This window comes from Mytilus californianus, unplaced genomic scaffold (genome assembly GCF_021869535.1).
Source record: "Mytilus californianus isolate M0D057914Y unplaced genomic scaffold, xbMytCali1.0.p SCAF_11, whole genome shotgun sequence".
Lineage (NCBI taxonomy): Eukaryota > Metazoa > Mollusca > Bivalvia > Mytilida > Mytilidae > Mytilus > Mytilus californianus.
In genome coordinates, this window is record NW_026262593.1 from 31,797,969 (window position 1) to 31,820,234 (window position 22,266).

The 22,266-nt window shown below is 31.1% G+C and overlaps 1 protein-coding gene across 3 annotated transcripts in view; it reads right to left on the reverse strand.

Moving 5' to 3' along the window:
• Nucleotides 1-7,007: 7,007 nt before the first annotated feature.
• Nucleotides 7,008-22,266, reverse strand: part of LOC127719904 (uncharacterized) — a 154,793-nt gene continuing 139,534 nt past the window's right edge. For all 3 annotated transcript variants that reach the window (XM_052226258.1, XM_052226259.1, XM_052226257.1), the window contains 12 exons: nt 21,904-22,065; nt 21,185-21,277; nt 20,631-20,804; nt 19,432-19,503; nt 18,661-18,771; nt 17,774-17,935; nt 15,982-16,197; nt 15,266-15,358; nt 14,499-14,684; nt 14,086-14,192; nt 12,927-13,075; nt 7,008-10,678 (listed from right to left, as the gene is read on the reverse strand). In XM_052226258.1, the coding sequence (XP_052082218.1) occupies nt 10,509-10,678; nt 12,927-13,075; nt 14,086-14,192; nt 14,499-14,684; nt 15,266-15,358; nt 15,982-16,197; nt 17,774-17,935; nt 18,661-18,771; nt 19,432-19,503; nt 20,631-20,804; nt 21,185-21,277; nt 21,904-22,065 (1,695 nt within the window). In that variant the 3' untranslated portion in view covers nt 7,008-10,508. The remainder of the gene's footprint in view (nt 10,679-12,926; nt 13,076-14,085; nt 14,193-14,498; nt 14,685-15,265; nt 15,359-15,981; nt 16,198-17,773; nt 17,936-18,660; nt 18,772-19,431; nt 19,504-20,630; nt 20,805-21,184; nt 21,278-21,903; nt 22,066-22,266) is intronic.

The following is a 22,266-nucleotide window of genomic DNA, read 5'->3' on the forward strand; positions in this document are numbered from 1 at the left end:
AGGATGAGACACGTATTTTTAAGTGCAAAATTGATAGGCATGGGAGATAAGTACAAATTACGCTAAGAAAAGCAACGCGAACCTATATTTTTTGGACCAAAAAATACTGTCCTAATAACTTTTCTTTAATTCTAGCAAGGTTTCGTTTAAAAAATCAACTTTCTAAAGTCTGTATCTCGAAAAAGGCTATCATTGTCGCCTATGGGGAAATTAATTGTTTATTTCAATCTATACAGCGTCGACATTTCTTTATCATAGTGCTCAAAAAGTGTCAAAAACAGTAATTTTACTTGATATTTGATGTGAAACCGTATTTTTTAGTGACAAATGAATTATTGATTAACTAGTTTTTATGCTATAGTCTGTTTCATATTTGTATTGCGTTTTACCTTAGAAACAAGGGTGGGTTCGACTTTTGACTTACTGTGGAGAGAATATGTCGTTTTCTGAACTTCTGCTGATTTGTTTGAAAAAAGCACGTACACGTCTAGAGTTTGGATATACAAATCGATTTTTAAACATGACAATCTCGATCCAAATGCTGTTATCGAAATTACCAAATTCAGTGAAAATGTACAGACATGACCCCCATTGAACATTGAAATGTTCACTCGAATGGCAGACTATAAAAATTAGAATAGGCATGACATTTTGTAGTTAACGAATAGTTTTCGATGTTTAAACACAAATATTTACACATTTTTCATATTTTGAAATGCTATAGTCTGTTTCAAAAATGTACTTTTATACGAAAATGGTTTCATTTAAAACTGTTGTTCAAAATTCACCGTAGTAGTTACATATTGGATCGGTTTTGGTATCAATATAATCAGTACTTGATGACATATAAAGAATCATTGGAGAAAGTGGACATTATCTTCAGGCCCTTTTTAGCAGTACCGCATTTACTCAAAAAATCAGAAATTTTTTTTTCACATTTTTTTACTGGGGTCACCTCTGATAAAAAATTGTGAAAATTCAGAGAGTAATGCCAGAACGTTTTGAAGATGATTTTTGTGTGGCATATATATTTGTGCATCTAACGAACTATGAATTGCATGATTCTAGAAAGTATTAAATACCGTATAGGTTACAATACACCATTAGATTTTATGGGCGCAGCCATTTTATGAGCATAACATGGTATTCAGAATTAAGAGTATAGCTAATCCTGATTGGTTGATATGTGCGCCCGTTATTTTTTGTTATTAGAGACTTCGTGCATTCTGCATTATACCAAAGGCCAAATAAATTATTTTCCTTAGCCCTAACGGAACTGAGATGTCTTTTAAACGCTAGGATGAGACACGTATTTTTAAGTGCAAAATTGATAGGCATGGGAGATAAGTACAAATTACGCTAAGAAAAGCAACGCGAACCTATATTTTTTGGACCAAAAAATACTGTCCTAATAACTTTTCTTTAATTCTAGCAAGGTTTCGTTTAAAAAATCAACTTTCTAAAGTCTGTATCTCGAAAAAGGCTATCATTGTCGCCTATGGGGAAATTAATTGTTTATTTCAATCTGTAAGCATTTCTATCACTATATGATAACTGAAAAAAGATCACTTCTAAGAGTCTTTGTGTCGTACTTAAGTGTTATAGATTTTGCGGATACAGTTAAGTTCATATGCATGTATGCCATATGCCTTCAAACATTTTACACCTATATGGCTTTAAAAATTAGTTACCATGATCTACTTTTTAATCGGTGAAATTGTTATATCATACTTGCTTCGATTACTGGTCATATGTTAAAAATTTAAAATACAACATTCATCAATGAAATAAAAATACTATATACAGATATTGAATACTGCCAACTATAAATTTGTATTCTACTTATTAGTTAGTCATAGTTATGATTTGGTTATTCGACCAAAAAAAAAAACGTTTCTATTTCAAGGCAAAGATGACCTAAGATTTGGCACAGCTTTTTGGGATAATTGGTTTTTAATGCTCTTCAACTTCATATTTTAATTTTCGGACAGTTGGCTGCATTGCATATTCATTTTCATGGCCTATTCAAGCCACAACGAATGATAGAACTTTATTTTCCGAAAACATTCCTCTAATAATTGAATAGTTAAGGTAAATGCAGTTTCTGTCTGTGACTGTTTTGATGTGTTCTCAGATTACATCTGATATTCGCTTTGTTAACCTATCATTGATATTAAAAGGGGGAAAATCGATACCAATTGGATATTTCAAAAACCACAAATCGAAAAAAAAAGAAACACAATCGCCGGTAGAAAAGAGATGACCAGACAAACAGTCCTCAAAACACTAAGCAGAATACATAACATCGAGCAATACAAAACATGGTCTAAACATATGTAAATTTTATGAAAGAAAGACATCTTTTAAGCTCCCTTTACAGACTTGCAGATATTATGCTATGTTATGGCTGACGAACCGAATTGAGAATATCTTGTCAATTTAAATCATATTGTGAGGTCTAAAAACAAGTTTCTGAGCCAGTCTTTCCTTTCGTTTATGATTGTTAATTTTAAAAGATGATCAATATTACCCATTCTTTTCAGTAAAACGTGTTGTCTCGAAAATCATATCATATATACCTATTAAATGTATTACTCTCCAGTTTTGAACTACTAGTATGATGTTGGCAGTCAGTTTTCGCTAATTCCAGTTATTTGCTTTTATAAGCCATACTTTTTTTTATCAGTAGCGTTGTTAACCGTAAACTGGACACAATGATATGTTGCGTATAAATTTATAAGTTAGTATAGCAACGTTTTAATGGTTTTTATGTATGAGGAAGGATTATTATTTTTTTAGCTATTTGCTTAATCTGTCGTCAACCAGAGAAAAGATGCATTAAATAAACTGTTAAATATAGAAAAACAGTCTTACAGATATTTTGTATCTAAATGAAGTAAGCTGGGTCTGGTAGCAGCCGTTGCATAACTAGGTTTGCATGGTTGCTCTGTTTACGTCTCCGTTGTGTCAAAAGAAATTAAGAAAAATCGTTTCATTGTTATAGCGTTGTTTTTAAGTTGAGTGTTTTTGCATTTGTAGTTGAGTTTGTGTATGGCTTTATATCTCAACGCTTTAAATATCCATGGTATTGATAATTGCTTACAATATCTATAGATAAAAACCCTAATTGGTGGAACCATTTTATCATCTTTTGTTCAAACATTGATCATATGTTTGGAGGTATTAAATTAAACATTTTCTATAAAACGAAGACCACTTGAAATATTGGCCAGTAGTACTCTGCTTTTCAATTAGTCATGGATATGCGATGATTCGTTTTGGAATATCGGTTGCACTTATTTTTTTTACCAACGCCATGCGACATTCATACGACAGCTAATGCAAGATCTTTATTTTCACATGACGTTACTGCAATATTTATCGTAGCTGCTATTAAATTTTGTGAATTTCACCTTTAATCGTTAACGAAGTTTTTCTCACAATGGCGTTATAAGGAAGACATGTCATGACGTGTCACATATATTGGCGACCTTAAAATTAGTTTAAGGTAACAAATGGGCAATAAAAACCATATGTAGTTCAAAAGAAAAACAACTGATTGGCAAAAAAATTGGTACTGCTCCGTGAGCACCGAAGAGTAAATATTGCTTTAATTTTGTAATGTTAACCTGAAATTAAACTTTAAATAAACACACGTTGGCAATATTTGAATTGCGTGTATCTTTCTTTGTTCATAATTGTTGTGTAGATTGAACCTACTTTTGTAATAGATTGATTACTATGAAAACCTAAAGTAATTCTAAATAAAATAGTTAAAAAGTATGGTCATACACAAACACGTCCTTTTGTAACCTGTATAGCTGCGTATTTATTACTAATATATTGCTTGACAGGTGTATGAATATGATCTTAATAATATTCACATAACTGCACTGTGTTGTTCTCTCAAATGTAGAAATAAGGCGCGGAAGATATAGCTATCAAGCGATTACTAATGTCATTATCGTTCTGATAGCATTTCATGCAATATTTACCCCCAAAACGACGAAAGGATAACATTAGTGCATAAAACATTACAACTCGGGATAATTGCAGTTTCTATTCTACTAGTGACGACCGTGGTATGTCTTGTAAAAACAACTCTATCCGGGGATGTGGCATCATATAAAACGGATTTGTAAATTGCTTTTCTCTAACCTTAAGACATTACAAAGTCATAAACCATCATTAATTCTGTAACCCCAAAACTTGAGCAGATATCAGAGTTTGGAATGAAAACGTATTTTGAAATGGATAGACTTGATGGTACCGGGAGACACAAAAAACACAGGGAAAAATAAAATAGCACAGAATGCAACATCAAACACAAGTAAAAAATATCCCTTAAAACAAATAATCGATTGGCTCATGAGCTCAAAAAGAGTAAGAGGTTCCTGCTCAACTAGTGACTCCCATTGTGTTACTCTATGAAAATAAAAATTCGATTATATGTCGCATTCGGGGATGTCACATTCAATGAAAAGAGGGCAAGTGGAACACATATGTGGTCATCTTTCTCACAGATATTACATAACGGTCACTAAAATCATGATGGCGTCCGTGAAACTTTCTACTTTATCGTTTGAAACCGTTGGTTCAATAAGCTAACATGAAAGCAGCAGCACACTATCAAGGAAATCACGAGAGGAGATGCAAGCCCTGGAATATCGTATCAACTGGTAGATTCATTCTCTGTATGGAGGCATCGCTGGAATTCTGCTGAAATGCCAAGATGATTTAATAGGAAAATTGAAAACGCCAGTTCTCAACCTACCCGCAATGTCAATTCTGGATGTAAGTCAAGATGAGAAGCAAACTTGACTGTATCATTTATGCTTTAGTATCCAAAACTTCCAATTGGATCTGAGATGTGATCAATATAGTCATCAAACTTTGAATAAATCAGTGAACGGACATAAAGAGAAAGATGGCAGGGTTATTTGGCAAAATCATTATTGAAACACGAATCGATAAAATAAATGATGCAACAGTATACATTTTGTAAAAAAAAACTCAATCTGAGGTCATATGAAACCACTGAAACAAAAGTTACTCAATAAATCGACAAACTTTATACTTGCCAATGGAAATGAGGTAAAGATGCCAGACTTCCAGATACTCATATAATTAACTCCATCTACCACATATTGTTGACCTATCATGTGTTGTGTGTGAGGAAAAGATTTCATACTGAAAACATAATCTAACCACCAGAGTGTGAAAATGAGGTTAAATTCGGGTAATATTGACTGATTGGCAATGTCTGACCATACACTACCAAAACAGGAAATTTTATCATCTTAGGAAAAAGTGGAGATAAGATAATGAAATTTGCAAAATTTGTAAATTATCAACCCTGGATTGCTAGCCCATGAAATGTAATATTCATGTCCTGCCTACCTTGATATTTGGCACAGGTGAAAAAAAATGTCATAAAACAATTTGCACTTGGAAATCTAACAAAATGCTAAACCATGAGGACACAACACCAACAAGTATGTTTACTGCTTTATTAAAATTTGGAAGTTTGCAAATGAAAATGTCCTGTTTAAATCCATGAACATCTCACAAAGAAGAGCAACCGTTAAGGTTGACAGAGGTATAGCAATTATGGTCAACCTGGCTTTCTCCAATTCAGGAGTAAGACCCATCCTAAGAGGGCTTCTGATATGATGTGGAAGATGTATAAATATATAGCCAATATAAATATGTCTGGTCAGAATGGAATGGGATAAATCTGATACCTCATGTCCGGTACATGCTATGCTCTCTGCAGGTTAAAGAACCTTTATCACAACTCTCTGAATGGTATGTAGGTGTACTGTGCAAGTGAAAATTTCTGTTCTATCCAACATATCCTTTCAGTGGCAATTAAGTTTCAAGTCCATCCTATTCAACCCACTTTGCAGAATTAACCTATTGAATTACTAGTTAATTTGTTATGGTCCATAATATGAAGGAAAAATTGACCATTGGACGTTCAGAAACAACAATTAGGGAATAAACTAAGCAAAAGGTATAAATAGTTAAACATAACATGTTCAACAAAATGTGACTTTAATGTAACTGAATAAAGACAAATTGAATATTGTACATTTCAATAAAACTAAATAAATATAGGCCAAATCAAACCACATAATAAATTGTAAATTCAGAAAAAAAAATCATATTTTTTATCAGCATGATAACTGTAAAAGGATAAATATAGGAATATATAAAGGACTTTAAATTTTGAATATTCTACAAAACTATGTATAGAGTTGATGATTTGTATATATAGGAACAATGACTACTGAGCATAATTTTACCGTTAATGTTGAGCCTTTATGAACCTTTTCTAATGAATTTTTATGTTATTCAAAGTCTTTCCTTTCCAAACAATAAACAAAAATCAACTGCCTTGTTTAAAATTTACTTTTACTCTTTAATTATTGTAATGTGCTAAAAAAAATTCCAACCAAACATTTTTATGTTTTCAATTTTCAAGGGAGAAACACTTCACGCTGTAAAAACTAGGACGATACAAATTATAAACGAATTAAACCCAACAGTTACTTTGTTATTTAACGAAATTAAACTGATTTTATTTTTTTCTTGGTAACTACTGTAGAGACATCATGAAACCTACAGATCTGCTGATTTCGTCATTTCCAGGAAGTGATATCAACACAATCTTATATTGTCCTAAAATGAGATATAGCTATGAAACTTCCTAGAGTTAGAAATATAAAAATAAGAAGATGTGGTATAATTGTCAATGAGACAACTTTCCACCAGAGACCAAATGACATAGAAGTTAACAGCTATAGGTCACCGTACGGTCATCAACATTTAGCAAAACCCATATCACATAGTCAGCTATAAAAGGCCCTGAAATGACCATAAATAATGTTTATCACTACTTCCTAGTCAATGACCTCATTGCATTCACACTCCACTCTAAAAAAGCATTCCCAGTTGAGTAGCTAGATGGAAAAATATAAAGGCATGTTAAAGAAAAGAATATATTGCAAATATAAATTTAATATAAATTAATTAATATAAGTAAATTAATCAAATGATATCAGATTGTTTGTATCCATTACATTCATTTTAACCAGAAACATATCTAATTTTGAGGGTAAATAAAACTCTCATAACAAAAATCATTACTATCAACAATTGTAAACAATGGACGGAAAGTAAACTTTTCATTATTTTTAAAGAAAAAATCCTTTATCACAAAAACATCAGTTATGTATTAAAAACATTCTGTGTAAACATTAAAGAAATTCAGAAATCTACAAAAATGTCAACCATTGATTATCAAACATGTATAAATAACAAGAGAAATGTATTAGATTGAAAAAAAGTAAAAACATGTATGTGTACAATATAAAAATAATAAATAAATAAATAAATACATACACAATAAAGATGGATTATGAAAAAAGCATATATATAGTTGATAGGTCAACAATCATTTTTCATAAAAACCGTAAATAGGAATATTTCTGCTGTTTTCTAATTTTGGTTATCAAGTCAAATATAATGAAACTGCAAAAACTTAGCACATATACTTAATGATTATTTTTAAGCTAAAATCACATTGTTTTGTAATACTTCATTTTTTTATAGGCCGAAAAAGGCCATTTGGGCACCTCCTACTTTGACAGAAATTACGAAAAAAAAAGATTTTATCAACAAAGTTGACACATATGATGCCACAATGACATTAATACTGATGGAATTTGTCAACGATTGTCAAATTTGTATTAAACAAATATTTTTTCCTATCAAATGTTTATGTTTCCAAAGGACACCAATTACTGCTGAACCTAATTTTACATTAAAAATTGAGCCTTTATGAACCTTCTCCTTCTATTTCATGAATTTTTATGTTATGCAATTCTTTAATTGTAAACAAAAATCAGCTTCTATCTAAAAAATAAAATACTCATTATTTTAAGTAATGTAAGCACTTTTGGAAAAAAGTAAATTGAAATTGTCAAATCAAACCAAACATTTTCATGATTTTCATTTTTTTAAGGGAAACACTTCACACAGCAAAAACCATAATAATGAAAATAATTAATGAATGTGTACCTAACAGTACTGGAACCAACAGTTTTGTATGTCCATGTTTCCAGGGAATTCAACTAAATACTGATATCAGCAATACTAACAATAAATGAAGTTCACTTAAAATGTGGCCTTCAGCTGTTTTTTACTCTTTGGTCGGGTTGTTGTCTCTTTGACACATTCCCCATTTCCATTCTCTATTTTATTATTCTGAAGAAGTTTAAATTTTAAATCTGTATTTTTAGACCAATAGACAAAATGGAAATAGAAAATAAAAGAAGCAAAGAAGGGTTTTCATCATTATCAAACAAGCTTTTACTGATTATACTACTCATAGTGAAGAGAATTTTGATTTGTGTATATAAATCAATGTATTTCAAATATTTAAGTAAATTTATCAAATAATACCAGATTGTTTGTATCCATAAATTCATTATAAAAACAAACAAATTAGCCATAATTTTGAGGGTGAATAAAAACTATCCCACCAAAAGAGATGACTATCAACAATTGTATATAATCGACGGAAAATAAAGTTTTAAATTCTTGTAGAAAAGAAAAAAATACAAAAACAAAACAAAACAACCTTTATCACAAAAAACTTCAGTTATGTATAAACATTATGTGTAAACATTTAAACAATTCAGAAATCTACAAAAATGTCAACTATCTGATATCAAATATGCATAAATAACAAGAGGAATGTATCATATTAATAAGGTATAGAAATATGTGTAGAAAACATAAATAAATAAATACATACATACATACATACATACATACATACATACATCATAAATATAGAATATGAAGAAAAAAACAAATCACTGTGAGGTGTTACTTTGTGAATAAAAAATAAAGACATAACCCATCTCATATGTTGTTATGAGAAGCAGGTTGAAAATACGCAGCTTTGAATGTAAACCACAACTGATTGTTTGTATCCATAAATTTATTATAACAACAAACAAATTAGCCATAATTTTGAGGGTGAATAAAAACTATCCCACTAAAAGACATGACTATCAACAATTGTATATAATCGACGGAAAGTAAAGTTTTAAATTCTTGTAGAAAAGAAAAAAATACAAAAACAAAACAAAACAAACTTTATCACAAAAAACTTCAGTTATGTATAAACATTATGTGTAAACATAACCTACTTTATTAGTCATTTATGCATGAAGCTTCAAAATGATTGTCTGGTAGTTGGGATTAAGGCAACATTCAACAAAACGCTGTGGCCAATCAAACAAACAATTCAAGGAAAAACAAATCTCAAAAATACAAAATTGTAAAAATATGTGCATATGTGATTGAAACCAAAACATGTATCAAAATTTCAAACTTGAGTCACACCTGAAGTAAAACCACACAGAACAACACAAAGTACTCTTTGCTTGTTGCAATGAATATACATCTAATCAGCCAACATGTCATAAAATGTATAAAACATACACAATTAATTCTATGTCCTTGTTTCATTTCAAATATGAAAAAAGTGATAATTATCATGTACTTTTGATTTAAATTCTTGACCTCAAATTCCCATAGACCATTCCCTCCGCTAACAACAAAACTGACAGTATGGATCACTCAAGCAATACATATAGTATAGTACCTGTTAATCTGCTATTGCAGTGCATAATTTATTGAGTGCCAATTACAGCAAAATATATTCTGTGCGCAGGAACATACATAACAAAATAATGAACAATGCAAATTATGTTTGAAATTTATTTGTCTATTGCTATGATCCCATGATTGATTTGAAAACTTAAAATCGGTAGCATGGGTGATTCTGGTGTTTTAAATAACTACCTGTCTACCACCTTGAGAATGACAGCTATAAAAATCATTTGACTTTTCCAAAATCACATCTGTATCAACTTGAGACAACAATATAATGCCAAGAGCTCTGCTCTCGAGATTATTTTGGTTGAAGGTTGATACAGTGTGTGATATTGAAAAATCCACAAATTTACACTTTATTATATACTGCAAGTAGATGTTTTTCACGTCATGATATGACGTTATATAGATTAGGGGTTTGAAATAGCCTTTGCAACCGTGACTATAATATATATCATAACAGATATCTGATACAGCACGATTACATTGATTGTTTTACACATACAATTTACTTGTATTTACAACTAAATATATCCTAAATAACAATAAGGCAAAAAATACAAGATTTAAACATACATATAATCAATCAAAATCAATCCACAAAAATATCTAAATCCATACTAAATGTGCTGATTGTAAAACATTTAACATATTAGGTTCACCTGAGAGTTAATAATGTAGTGTTAATCTACCCTTGTGAAATATAACAAATCTTTTAATAATTTATGACTAACCTAATAATTACATAGAACTATTCTGAAATATTTTTACTACATACACCAAAAAATAAAAAGATTACCAATGCATAAAATTGCCTACATCATATTACAAGCCTGACTAGTCTGTCTCTTTATGGTTCCAGGTGACTTACTGTTTCTGGCATTGAAAACACGAGACTTTAGTTGTTCCGGTGTTTTCTGACTACTAGAGGCTCCTGGTTGTTTATTCTGTCCAGCGGCTGCCTGTGTTGGTGTGTTGTTAACAGCTGTAAAATAGATATACATATGGTTGGTTTCTGTTTGTCATATCCATTTTTCATTTATTGTTTTGTCATAAATCATTCAGTAGATTTTTTTGTACTCATAATGTCTTTTTTTTTAATGTCGGGATCCTTTAATAGCTGGTTACAGATGACTTTCACATTTTTGCATTTCCCCATAGATTTCTAATTGTCACAAAGTTTATGTTTTTATAAGTCACAGTAAGAGTAAATTGTTCAATGATGTCATTTTGCTATTTGACATCAGGTCATAAGGCGTAACTCATTCACAAAGAAAAATTTGGAATTTGTCTTGTTCAATGTGTAACAAGCAATGAGTACTTTTTGTTGTTCTGTGTTGTTTTACTACAACATAAATGTTTTGCTCTCATGACTAGAAGATTACTGGCAACCCTTTTGGGAGTTTTAATTAATCATACATTTATTTTTAGGGCAAACTTAATTGACTTCTCCTTTTTCTAAACGAAAAATGGTAATAAAATTAACTTAAAACTTGAAACTGACATGCTATATAGTTTATATTATTGTTAACCCTTAGACTGCTACGAACGACTATTGTCGTTCCGATAAAGCAGTCCGCTATTGCTACGCGCGACTATTGTCGTTTCCGTATCTCATTTGTTTACACAGTTACCATGGAATGGGCGGAGTCAATATTCATGAGATTGCGGCAGTTTAGACTTGTATGGATTCTGATTGGTTAAAAAAGTAACAAAATGGCGGAAATTGTTTGGAGTGATGGCCAACACGTTCAGAAGTATTTCAATGATAACTATGTAACAGCGGCAGCCAATTTAAATGATTTGGACGAGAACAGAAGATATAATAGATGGAAATAGAAATATTCTAGCAAAACTGCGAACAGAAGACTTTTAAAGCGGGAACCACAGGGATTCCCCAGACGATGTTCAAAATGGATGACATGAAACAGGATTTGCGATGTTTATCATTGCACCTTTCAACTGTGAATCAATATTGATCACTGACATCGATAGATTCAAACATTATGTTTGTCAAGAATATTTATTGACGAAAGTTATATCAATGAACTTGTTGTTAAAATATTTGTACATGGAAGTAAAAGTCGAAAGTCGGAAGGAAAATACCGGAAAATAGTTGCATAAAAAAAAACGTTGGTCCGAGAAGAAACTTTTTTCTTTTGATAATCCCAATGGAACTAGTTCTTAAAAGAGATTTTTAACAATATTGGTTCAATTCTGAAGTCATGGCAGATACCTTTGAAAAGTTTTTACATTGATGGATTCGCGTTAATAAAACATGAACAAAATAAATTTACCTTTGTTTACCTCTATTTGCACCTGTACAGGTAATAAATGACCAGAAACTCACACAAAAATAAAATAAATAAAAAATACAGAATATAACAATACTTTTTTATATAACTTTTTAGTGATGAATATTCAATATTTACAAAGATATTGCAATTATAAGTAAACATGTTTATTTCATCAGTGATTAAAATTTTATTCAGCAATACACAAAAGTACAATAGAAATGAATGCAGCAGTCTAAGGGTTAAGAAAACAGATTAAGCCCGCCTCTGGGTGTGGAATATTCTAGCTGCATTGAAGACCCATTGGTGGCCTTGGGCTGTTTTCTCTCTTTGGTCGAGTTGTTTTCTCTTTGACATATTCCCCGTTTCCGTTCTCTATTCTACATTGATATTACAACTGACTTTTCTCCATTTGATTATTTTCATCATCCAGGTGAACAAGTCATTACTCACTATGACCACACTTTTCTGAGTGCTTCTTCCTCTGGCTAAGGACAGGGAACTTATTGGCCAAAACGTCTAAGTAGTCTAACTACTGTATCACCAACCTGTCAACACTATGTTTGTGAGTTCGTAATTCTGCAGGTCCACTGGACTCCAATCTTACAATGTAGTTTATTAAGATTAGTTTTCCTATCAAAGGTTGGTGGTTTTTCTCCTGGCACTCCAGCTTCCGCCACCAATAAATACTGACTGCCATGAAATAGCACAACAGTGCTGAAAGTGGCATTTAACACCTATCAATCAATCAATCAATCCTCTGGCTAAGCTGGGTATCTTGACTGTTAGTATTCTCCCTATCAGTTTCTCTATCAGCATAAATCAGCAATCATACCTTCAACCTGAGGTTTCTCCTTTGGAAGCTAAGGAAGTTGATAAATATCTTTACCATAAGCGTTCTCCCAATCTGTTTCTCTAACAACATATATTAATACATACCCTCAACCATAGTTTTCTCCCTTTGTGGTTTTTCTTCCTCCAGCTGAGTTGGTTTAAGCTGAGTTTTGTATCTCTGTTCTGTAATACTGCCAACTTTCTCTCTGTGTTTGCCACACAACCAAAGTGTTTTACCATTCAGTAAACTTGTTCTATGGATAAATAATAAAAAAAACGTTCAATAAGTACAGTAATAAGGGAATCAAATGCAATAACATAGTTATAGTTATAACACAAGAATCTTAACAAAGTATGCTGACTATGTCAAAAGCATCAATCTGATCGAATTTGAAATAAAGGATACAACAAATACAATCAAGTCTGCCTCATATCTTGACCTACATCTAGTAATTGATAATAAGGGTCGGTTGAGAACAACTTTGTGACAAAAGATATGAGTTTAGCTTCCCAATTGTGAACTTTTCATTTCTATGAACAACATTCCAGCAGCCCTGCATATGAAGTATATATCTCCTAGTTGATACAATATTCCAAAGCTTGCATTTCCCATCATGATTTCTTGATAAAAGGGTTGCAGCTTGGTTTAAGCTATTATACCAAGAGTTCCAAGTTGTAAAGTTGAAATCTTCTGTTCAAAAATTTTAGGGACGCCATCACAAGCTGGATGACCATTAAGGAATATTTTTTTCACAGATGACTATGGATATGCTACAATGGTAATCACTTCCTCTTCTCCTTGAATGCTACCTACATAATAAGATTAATCACCCAGCTTGTACATACATGAGCAACATGATGGTGCCACATATGGTGTACGACATGCTTACCCTCATGGAACGCCTGATATCACGCCTATTATATGGTGGGGTTTTGTGTTCCTCAGTCTTTAGTTTTACATGTTGTGTTTTGTAAACTATTTGCCTTTTGATCCTTTTTCATTTTTTGCCATGGAATTGACAGTTTTTTTTTTCTACTTATGAGTTTGAATATCCTGCTTTTAAGACACGAAAAAAAACTAACAAATATTAACTCTCATAAAAAAATACAACTAATAATTAAGGACTTCAAAAGAGTAAACTGCTTTAATTGGGGAAGTTTTCTGACAAAATAGAAACAACACTCAATTGGAAGGCTAGCATATCAATTTTTCTATTTATTTATGAATATTTCATGAACTTTTTAAATGACAGTAAAATCTTACTTTTTAAGACCCCCGTAAGTATGTTCTACATCTAGACCTGTGACATCTTTTATTATGTTGTTATAGGCCTTCTCTACTTCATCCTCACTTGTTACTGCACTGGCATGCTGTAAAATGAGGTCATATCAAGTAAGTATTGTACATATCAATGTTCAGTGTAAAGTAATGTGTAATTAATAGTATGGTGAATATCAGTCCAGTCAGGACTCAAATACTAGCTTGTACAAAATAATACAATTTGACTTCACAAATAGAAAAGTTTTGCAGTGTAAAAATAAAAAGTGCTGCAACAATGCCAATTTGTGTCTTTGGTTCATTTTTTATTTCATATTCAGTCACAATTTTCGCTATAATAAAAACAATCCAAAAAATTCTGCATTTACAGAACATATAACAAACTACAATCTACTTACTGATAGTAGCTTTTCTTGGAGCTGCTTCCCTGCTGGAGTTGCTATGACAGCCATCTGTTGCCCTGAGTATTTCAGTATAGAGTTGATCCTAGCAGCATAAGGTGCAGCCATGGACAGATAGGTCTCTTCCTCTTCTCCATCTGTGAATTCTGGGAAAGGAATAGTCTCTGGAACGTCATGCCAACCCTAAATCAAAATCAAATAAAATCAGTGATTGCTGGATTTGGAAAAACAAATCATGTGACTAAAATAAACAGAGAAAGGTGAAGGCCCTAATTATTTACATGCATTTATGAGTTAACATTAGTATATGTATTGATATAATCAGAAAAAAAAGGATTTGGTGTGTAAACACATGGCGTAATACACACTTGAAAAAATAAAAGCAAAGGTAAAGCTATTTCTTTGTTACTGTTCTTCATCTTTAAAGTCACAGTGAGACCTTCAACAAGGCATAAATAAGCAACAATCTACAAGTTCAAGACATTCCCTAGCACCAGTTTTGTTGGAATTCTTTTGAGTGGAAAACCAATCTTACTGATCTATAGTAGTATACAGAATTAAAAGACATCAATTTTAAAATGATGATTATACAGTTATATTTATGTAAAAACAATAATAATCTTTGAACAATTCTCTTGTGTTTTTTTGCTTCTTGTCTTTGTAAACATTATAAACTTTATTAAAAAGTTGAACTGTTTTTAAATTTTCTTTGCATTTACAAATGGCATTTAAATGACTTAAATTAAAAGCAATTTGCAGCCTACCTCTTCATTTTCACATATTAGTGAAAAGCAATAGTTGGCCTCTCTGCTTGCTTCTTTAGAATTGTCATCAACATCTTCTTCTTCCTGTTGGTTCTAAAAATAGATTGTATATGACAGTCAGTTTTTTGTATGACAGACCATTTAAAAGTTTGACTTCCAGCTTTTGATTTGAAAATGAAGAAAAGCACAAACTACCAGCAGTCAATTTATTCCATATTTATGTAAGGATATTAAAAATGTAGAAATTAAAATATTTTAACTTTCAGATTTTCTTATGCATAATGGAGCAGGGGACATGTAACTTACTTTAAAATAAGTAGAGGACAACTCTGCACTATGCAGTTATATTCAATAGTAAAATATTGTTTTAACCTTTTCAACATTTCATATTAAAACTTGTATGTATCCAAACATTTTGCCAATAAAACCAATTTATTTTCCAGGATTTCATTTTGGCATTAAGCTTTTTCTAACCTATTTTCTTTGCAATAAAATAATCAAAGTTTGACATGTTGGTCACAATCTATATTCACATTCTTTTTTTACTTGTAAAAGTCGTAAAAAGTGGTTGCTTTACTGTGTAATATCGTGGTTTTTATTGAAAGTTCAAATCCAATTGCAAGATTTATGTTTCCCATTGTGCATATCATGCATCAAATTAATTTCAGTTTCTTGTAATTCTATATTAACAAAATGCTTTTCCATTAAGTATGTACCTTTGAATTTTCTCCATTTTCTTGTTTCTTTTTCTCTTCTTCTCCTTTCTTTCTTTCTTCATCTTCCTTTTTCTTTCTTTCTTCCTCTTCTTTTAGTTTTTTCTCTTTATCTACCAGATTTATGACCACAAGTCGAGGATAATCCGCTGTGAAACTCTTTTCTCTGAATTTAATCAAATGACGGAGGAATTGTCTTTCTGCAGATTCTAAGATTTCCTATAAAACATATGACATTGTAGTAAATAAACATATGACATTGTAGTAAATAAACATATGACATTGTAGTAAATAAACATATGACATTGTAGTAAATAAACATATGACATTGTAGTAAATAAACATGTGACATTGTAGTAAATAAACATATGACATTGTAGTAAATAAACATATGACATTGTAGTAAATAAACATGTGACATTGTAGTAAATAAACATATGACATTGTAGTAAATAAGACGTTGAATGAATTCATTATAATAAATGATGTTGTAAAGAAGTATTAAGGTGGTACCTAACACTACAGGGAGATAACTCTGTAAAAATCAGCTAAACGTTTTAATTACGTTGTATTGTTAAGGAAATATTAAGCTTCTCAATGATCAAAATTAGTGTTTGTCAAACTGCTATATAACCAACGAAATTTTTCTGATAAAGTGGTTGGTTCAAATTTTTTGAAATTTTTATATTTTTGTCAAAGGGTCAAAGTAAACATTTTGTCAAAATTTTATGAAAATTAAACGAGCCAAATTAATATTAGTCAAGGTGTTGGGTACCACCTTAAACTGCATTCATTTTGTTTTGAATAATAAGCAGAACATATCCTTTACGTCACATACTGTAAAACCATTAATTTTCGTTGTAGTTTTAATTTTGTATTTTTGTGGAAAGATATTATCCACGAAAAAAAAAAAGGCCCAATGAACATTTCACTTTCAAAGATTGTAATACTTTAACATCCACGAAAATTAATTCTCATGAAATCTAATTAAAAGACAAAACCACAAAAATTTTAACCCTACGAAAATACAGTTTCTACAGTAGCTTTGAATCATTCCACCGAAAAACTTAGCATTGGAAAGAATATAATATTTTAATTTGATATATTGTCATTTATATATACATTATATTTGCCAAAACCTTTAGTTACCTAAAAAGATCTTTTTTTATATGATGTCTTATACTAGGATATTAATATGAGTAAAACATCTTTTCGGATAAGACTTTAGCACATAGTCAATCTTGTTAAAATGAAGTGTAATATTGCCATTTGGTCAATATAGTATTTCCAACATGCTTGTAATATAACAGTTTAACCACAAATGACATTTCTGTACTTCAGTGTCAATGAAAATTCTGGCCATTAGACAAGTTTGGCTACAATTGGTACCAAGGTTTTATAGGGGGTATCATTGGGGTCTAAGCGTGACCCAGGATTGCAGATTTTTTGTAAGCGTGACACGTGAAAGTCAAATTACTGTGCCGTGAAAATGGGAAATGAAGTCTAGCGGGACACTGAAAACTACAAAAAAAATGAGAATTGTTTACGTACATAGTGTAAGCGGGATACGGGAATCTGACAAAACAGTAAGCGGGATCCGGGATCAGAACCCCCGAATGAGACCCCCTTTATAGTGGAAGATGACCAGGTGAGCAAATAAATTAAGCAAGCATTTCAATTAATTCATTCATTTATGTTTTTTTCCGGACATAAATGTAGTCCAAGAGCAATGATACTGCACAGAATCAAAATGTGAATTTTTCACATATTAGATAACTAATATAACAATACTTACCCCAAAAGCATGCTTCTTTCTTTCCACATCAGATTCTGATGATTTTTCTTCTTCAATGCTGACATATTTTTGTATCTCTTGGAAAAGTTGTAAATATCCTGCTTCATTTGCCATTTGTAAATTTATCTTGAGACATTTAGACCCCACTGCTAACATACCAATCTGGAACAACAACAAGCAGTTGCAAAACACAACAGAAATATATGCCCAATCCTCTGCAGAAAAAAAAGTCTTAAGATAATTTGATAAAAAGTTCTATATATTTGTTATGCACATGTATATCATAATTGATTTGATCTATATACATGTATATTATAATTGATTTGATCTATATACATGTATATCATAATTGGTTTTGTTTATGTTGGTGTCTTCATAATTTGATTGATTAAATGTCCAGTGGTAAATCTGCCTTAGTATGATTAACACAGAGATAAATTAATAGATATAGTTAACATGTGAGAATGTACAAAATCAAATTTTGTTATTATATCTAGAATTTGTGTAACTGGAGATATAAAGTGTACAAATTACACTATATTTAATTATTTCAAGAAGAGATAAATCACTAAAATCACAAAATGTTATAACCATCTACAGGCGGTGCCACAAGAGACAAGTTTCAGATACTTTTCTTTCTTTTTTTCCAAGATAAAACCTTTTTCAGCACTTAAATTACTGCCAAGTAATTTTGTTTTATCATTGCAACTATGGTAACCAAACTCTAATTATGCATAGCTATATCTTGTGTCATAATTGTAGGCCTAGTTACAGATGGTATATCTAGCCTAAATACAGCTGCTTAACTTCTTTCATCTTACCTGACTACAGCTTGTTTTCTGATCAATAGGCATCTTCAGATTAGGTACAGTAATTTTATAACTTACCTCTGACCTTTCCCAGCTATACCCTGTACCAACAACTGCCAATATAGTAGGTATCTTCAGCTTTGCAACAGCAAATCTGAACTCCATCTTACAATTTTTGGAATTAGCATACTGTAAAATGTAAAATAAACACCAATCAGAACTAAGAAAAGATATTCTCACTACTATATTATATAATATGTACTATATGTTGATTTAAACAAAATATATTGATGTCTCAATTACCAAACTGTTATTGCGATATGTCTAATCACTTGATATAACTTCTCAACAAATTTTATATGAGTAACACGACAGGTGTCACATATGGAGCAGGATCTGATTACTGTTATGGTGCACCTGAGATCCGTCCCTGGTTTTTGGGTTCGTGTAACTCAGTCTTTAGTTTTTCTTTGTTGTGTTTTGCATACTGTTTTTCTTTTCATTTTTTACCATAGCATTGTCATTTTGTTTTCCACTTACGAGTTTGAAAATCCTGTTGGTATCATAGTCTCTCTTTTAAATAATAGCCATTAGTAATTGTTAGATATTCGAGGTTTAGTTTGAAGTTAAAAAAGAAATGTATCACATTGAGAATCAACCTTACAGTGAAACCCTTAAGAAACAAAACATTGCACTATATTATTTAACTGGTATTTCAGCTTAAGCTGTGAGGCAAAACCCAGATCACAATATACTTGTAACACTCTATAGATCACATTATTTATAACATCTACATGTATTTCAAATTTCACTAATTTTAAAATTAACTACATTTTTTAAAGTATTTACCTCATCTGATACACATGCAACCATAACCTTTGCCTTTCTCAGTCCATCGGCTATGTCATCAAACAATCCAGCCTAAATAATAAGCAAACAAGTAATGCTAAAGCCAACAAAGTAATACATTTTCATGGGGTATCAATTTTCGTAAATTTTGACATTAAGAATAAGTTCAGAATATTTTCTATGTGTAACTATAAATTTTGTTAAAATTAGGGATGTCAACTCGGTGAACAATTACTAATCAAGTACTCGTTGGTTTTATCGAGCGATACTGGAGTTCTCTCTTGGGAATATATCTACAACAAGGAAACACAAAAAAAAGTATTTTACATCTGTGGTTTGTTGTTCAACGGACAAAAAACCATCTACATAAATATCTGGGACAAGGAATTACACACCATAATTAATAGCTCATTACCTACAACTACTAATTATGTAAAAAAACAATTATCTAATCAGTACAATTTAATGAACACCTATCTAAAAATTATAACAAGAATAACCATATCAAACAATAGTATTTTGTAATCGTTAAGAAAACACATTTAATGTTTACAAAGGCGTAAAGAATTAAATGTTTCACTATTCACTGAGGGTCACCAGAGGATGCAACAAATTTATTTTATTTGGAAACGTTTTCTTTTCAACTATTATTGGGGAAGGACCGCTTTGCAATTTGTAAATTACAGTCTTGCAGACTAAAATATTTGCTCTGACGGTACTGATGTGACAGACTGGCTAAGACATGTATAGTTTAAAGTGTTAGCCTAAATATAGCCCACAACTTTTAGGAGGCATTTAAAATGACAATTTACCGGTAGTACAAGCATTTGAAACTAAATGTATTTTATTTACTAGTATGATTAATCTGTGATGCCTATTTAATTTTCCGAAAGAGGTTCTCAAGAAGAACAATTTTATATAAAGAAGAAAGCAATATTCTAACAGGAAACCGATTAGTCTAGTATTGTTTTGGTATTTGATACTCGGTACTACTGAGCGATACTCGAATACTTCAGTACTGGTTGACATCCCTAGTTAAAATCCTAGCCTAATGAATTATCTTAGGCGTTTGCAGTCATTTTGAAAATGGTGGTCGATCGATAATTTTTTTACATACTGTAGTCATTACATGTTTTAAAAATCTTTCTTTCACATGTTTTTTAACCTGTTTTATAACTATATTTTTTTTGTCGACTTACATTACCAACTCTCTGTATATCTAACCAACAAGGTATTTTCTGTGCTTGTAATTTTGTCGCTAGTTCTCTTGGGTCACCAAATCCTAGAGCGCCTTCTAGCTTTGCAGTGCCCTTGGCAATTGCATCTTTTGAGTTAGCCCAACAGTAACTAATAAAGCACTGAGGATTATCATCCTGTAAGGGAAAAATGTTAAAAAATGAAAATAAATAATATTTATAAATAAATGCTATTCATAGTGATAAATATACTAAGCCAGTTTGGAAAGAGTTAAAACAGCAGATACCATAAACATGTATACTATCCCAATTTCTATGCAAAATCTTTTTATGAGCATACTGAACTTGCACATCAAACAATAAGTTGGCCCTTCACATCAATAATGGTAGTTTTTACAAACTATTTCTGCAGGGGATGTGTTTACTGATTTTGTGTGATTAGGAAATAAGCAATAATATCCACCGCCTTAATTTTATTGTCTTTTCAATGTTTACAGTAAATTAATGTGCAACTGAAGTACAATCAGAGATGCTGTAATGATTCTAAAAAATCTTACCGCTCCACCTTTGCCCTTCTTTTTCTTTAATGCTGCTTTAAGTTCCTTAATCTTTGGTTCGTACCTACCCACATCCGTCATTTTGACAAACACCTGCAAAACACAAATTTAAATGTAAGTACTCTTACAAGTAATGAAAACATTCACATAAATAAAGTTGTACAAGATCTCTGCAACACTGAGCAAATTAAGTATGCAGTGACTTATAAATCAAAGTTTCCCTGTTTATACCTTTAACTTAATGTGCCTTATGAAAATTTAAGAAAAATCTATTATTCTAAAAGTTTTTTTGTATTTTAATCTACCTTAATTAATAAACATGAATATATGTTTGCACCAGAACAATAACAGTCCATAATTCACTTTTCAGTAAACAACCTGTATTATGTAAGTTATTATCTTGTCACAAAAGCTAGTTTTGTCTTTCTATACATTTTGGAAACATAGTGATTTATCTTTAAATACATAACCATACACAAAAAGATTCCCAAAAATATGCAAATTTGCTAAAGTTTATTGTGGCTGTAGTATGCATCTGATGTTATCTTAAAGAGATATTTGTTTCAACATTTGCAAAGTGTTGAGCGAGTCTAACTTGAAAACGAAATTTTCTCCAATACTCAAACTGTTGATCAACACTATAAGATGCACTCAATTTATAACTTTTTAAGTGTTGTCTACTAACAATAGAAGATGATATCAATTCAATATATTATTACCTCATCAGCAATATTGAGCCCTATACTGGTTTCCAAAAACTTTAAACTGCTCCCCAAAACTACTAGAAGTATGGGTTTATTCAGCGTCTCTTTTGCAAAGATCAACAATTTTTTACACGTTTCATCTGCACAGAACTCATCTGATACTCCAAACAGGATCACCTACAAACAGTAATATAAGGTGAAAGAATTAAATCAAATAAATTAAATATAGAATAAGAAGAAAACATTACAATTCAATCTGATGAAACAAACCCTTACAGAATGAACAGCTGCGCCATGAGCGCATGATACGCCCGTCGCTTCTTTAAAGAATAAAGTTCAATAACTTCTCAATGTCATATCAGAAATTTATAAAAAACT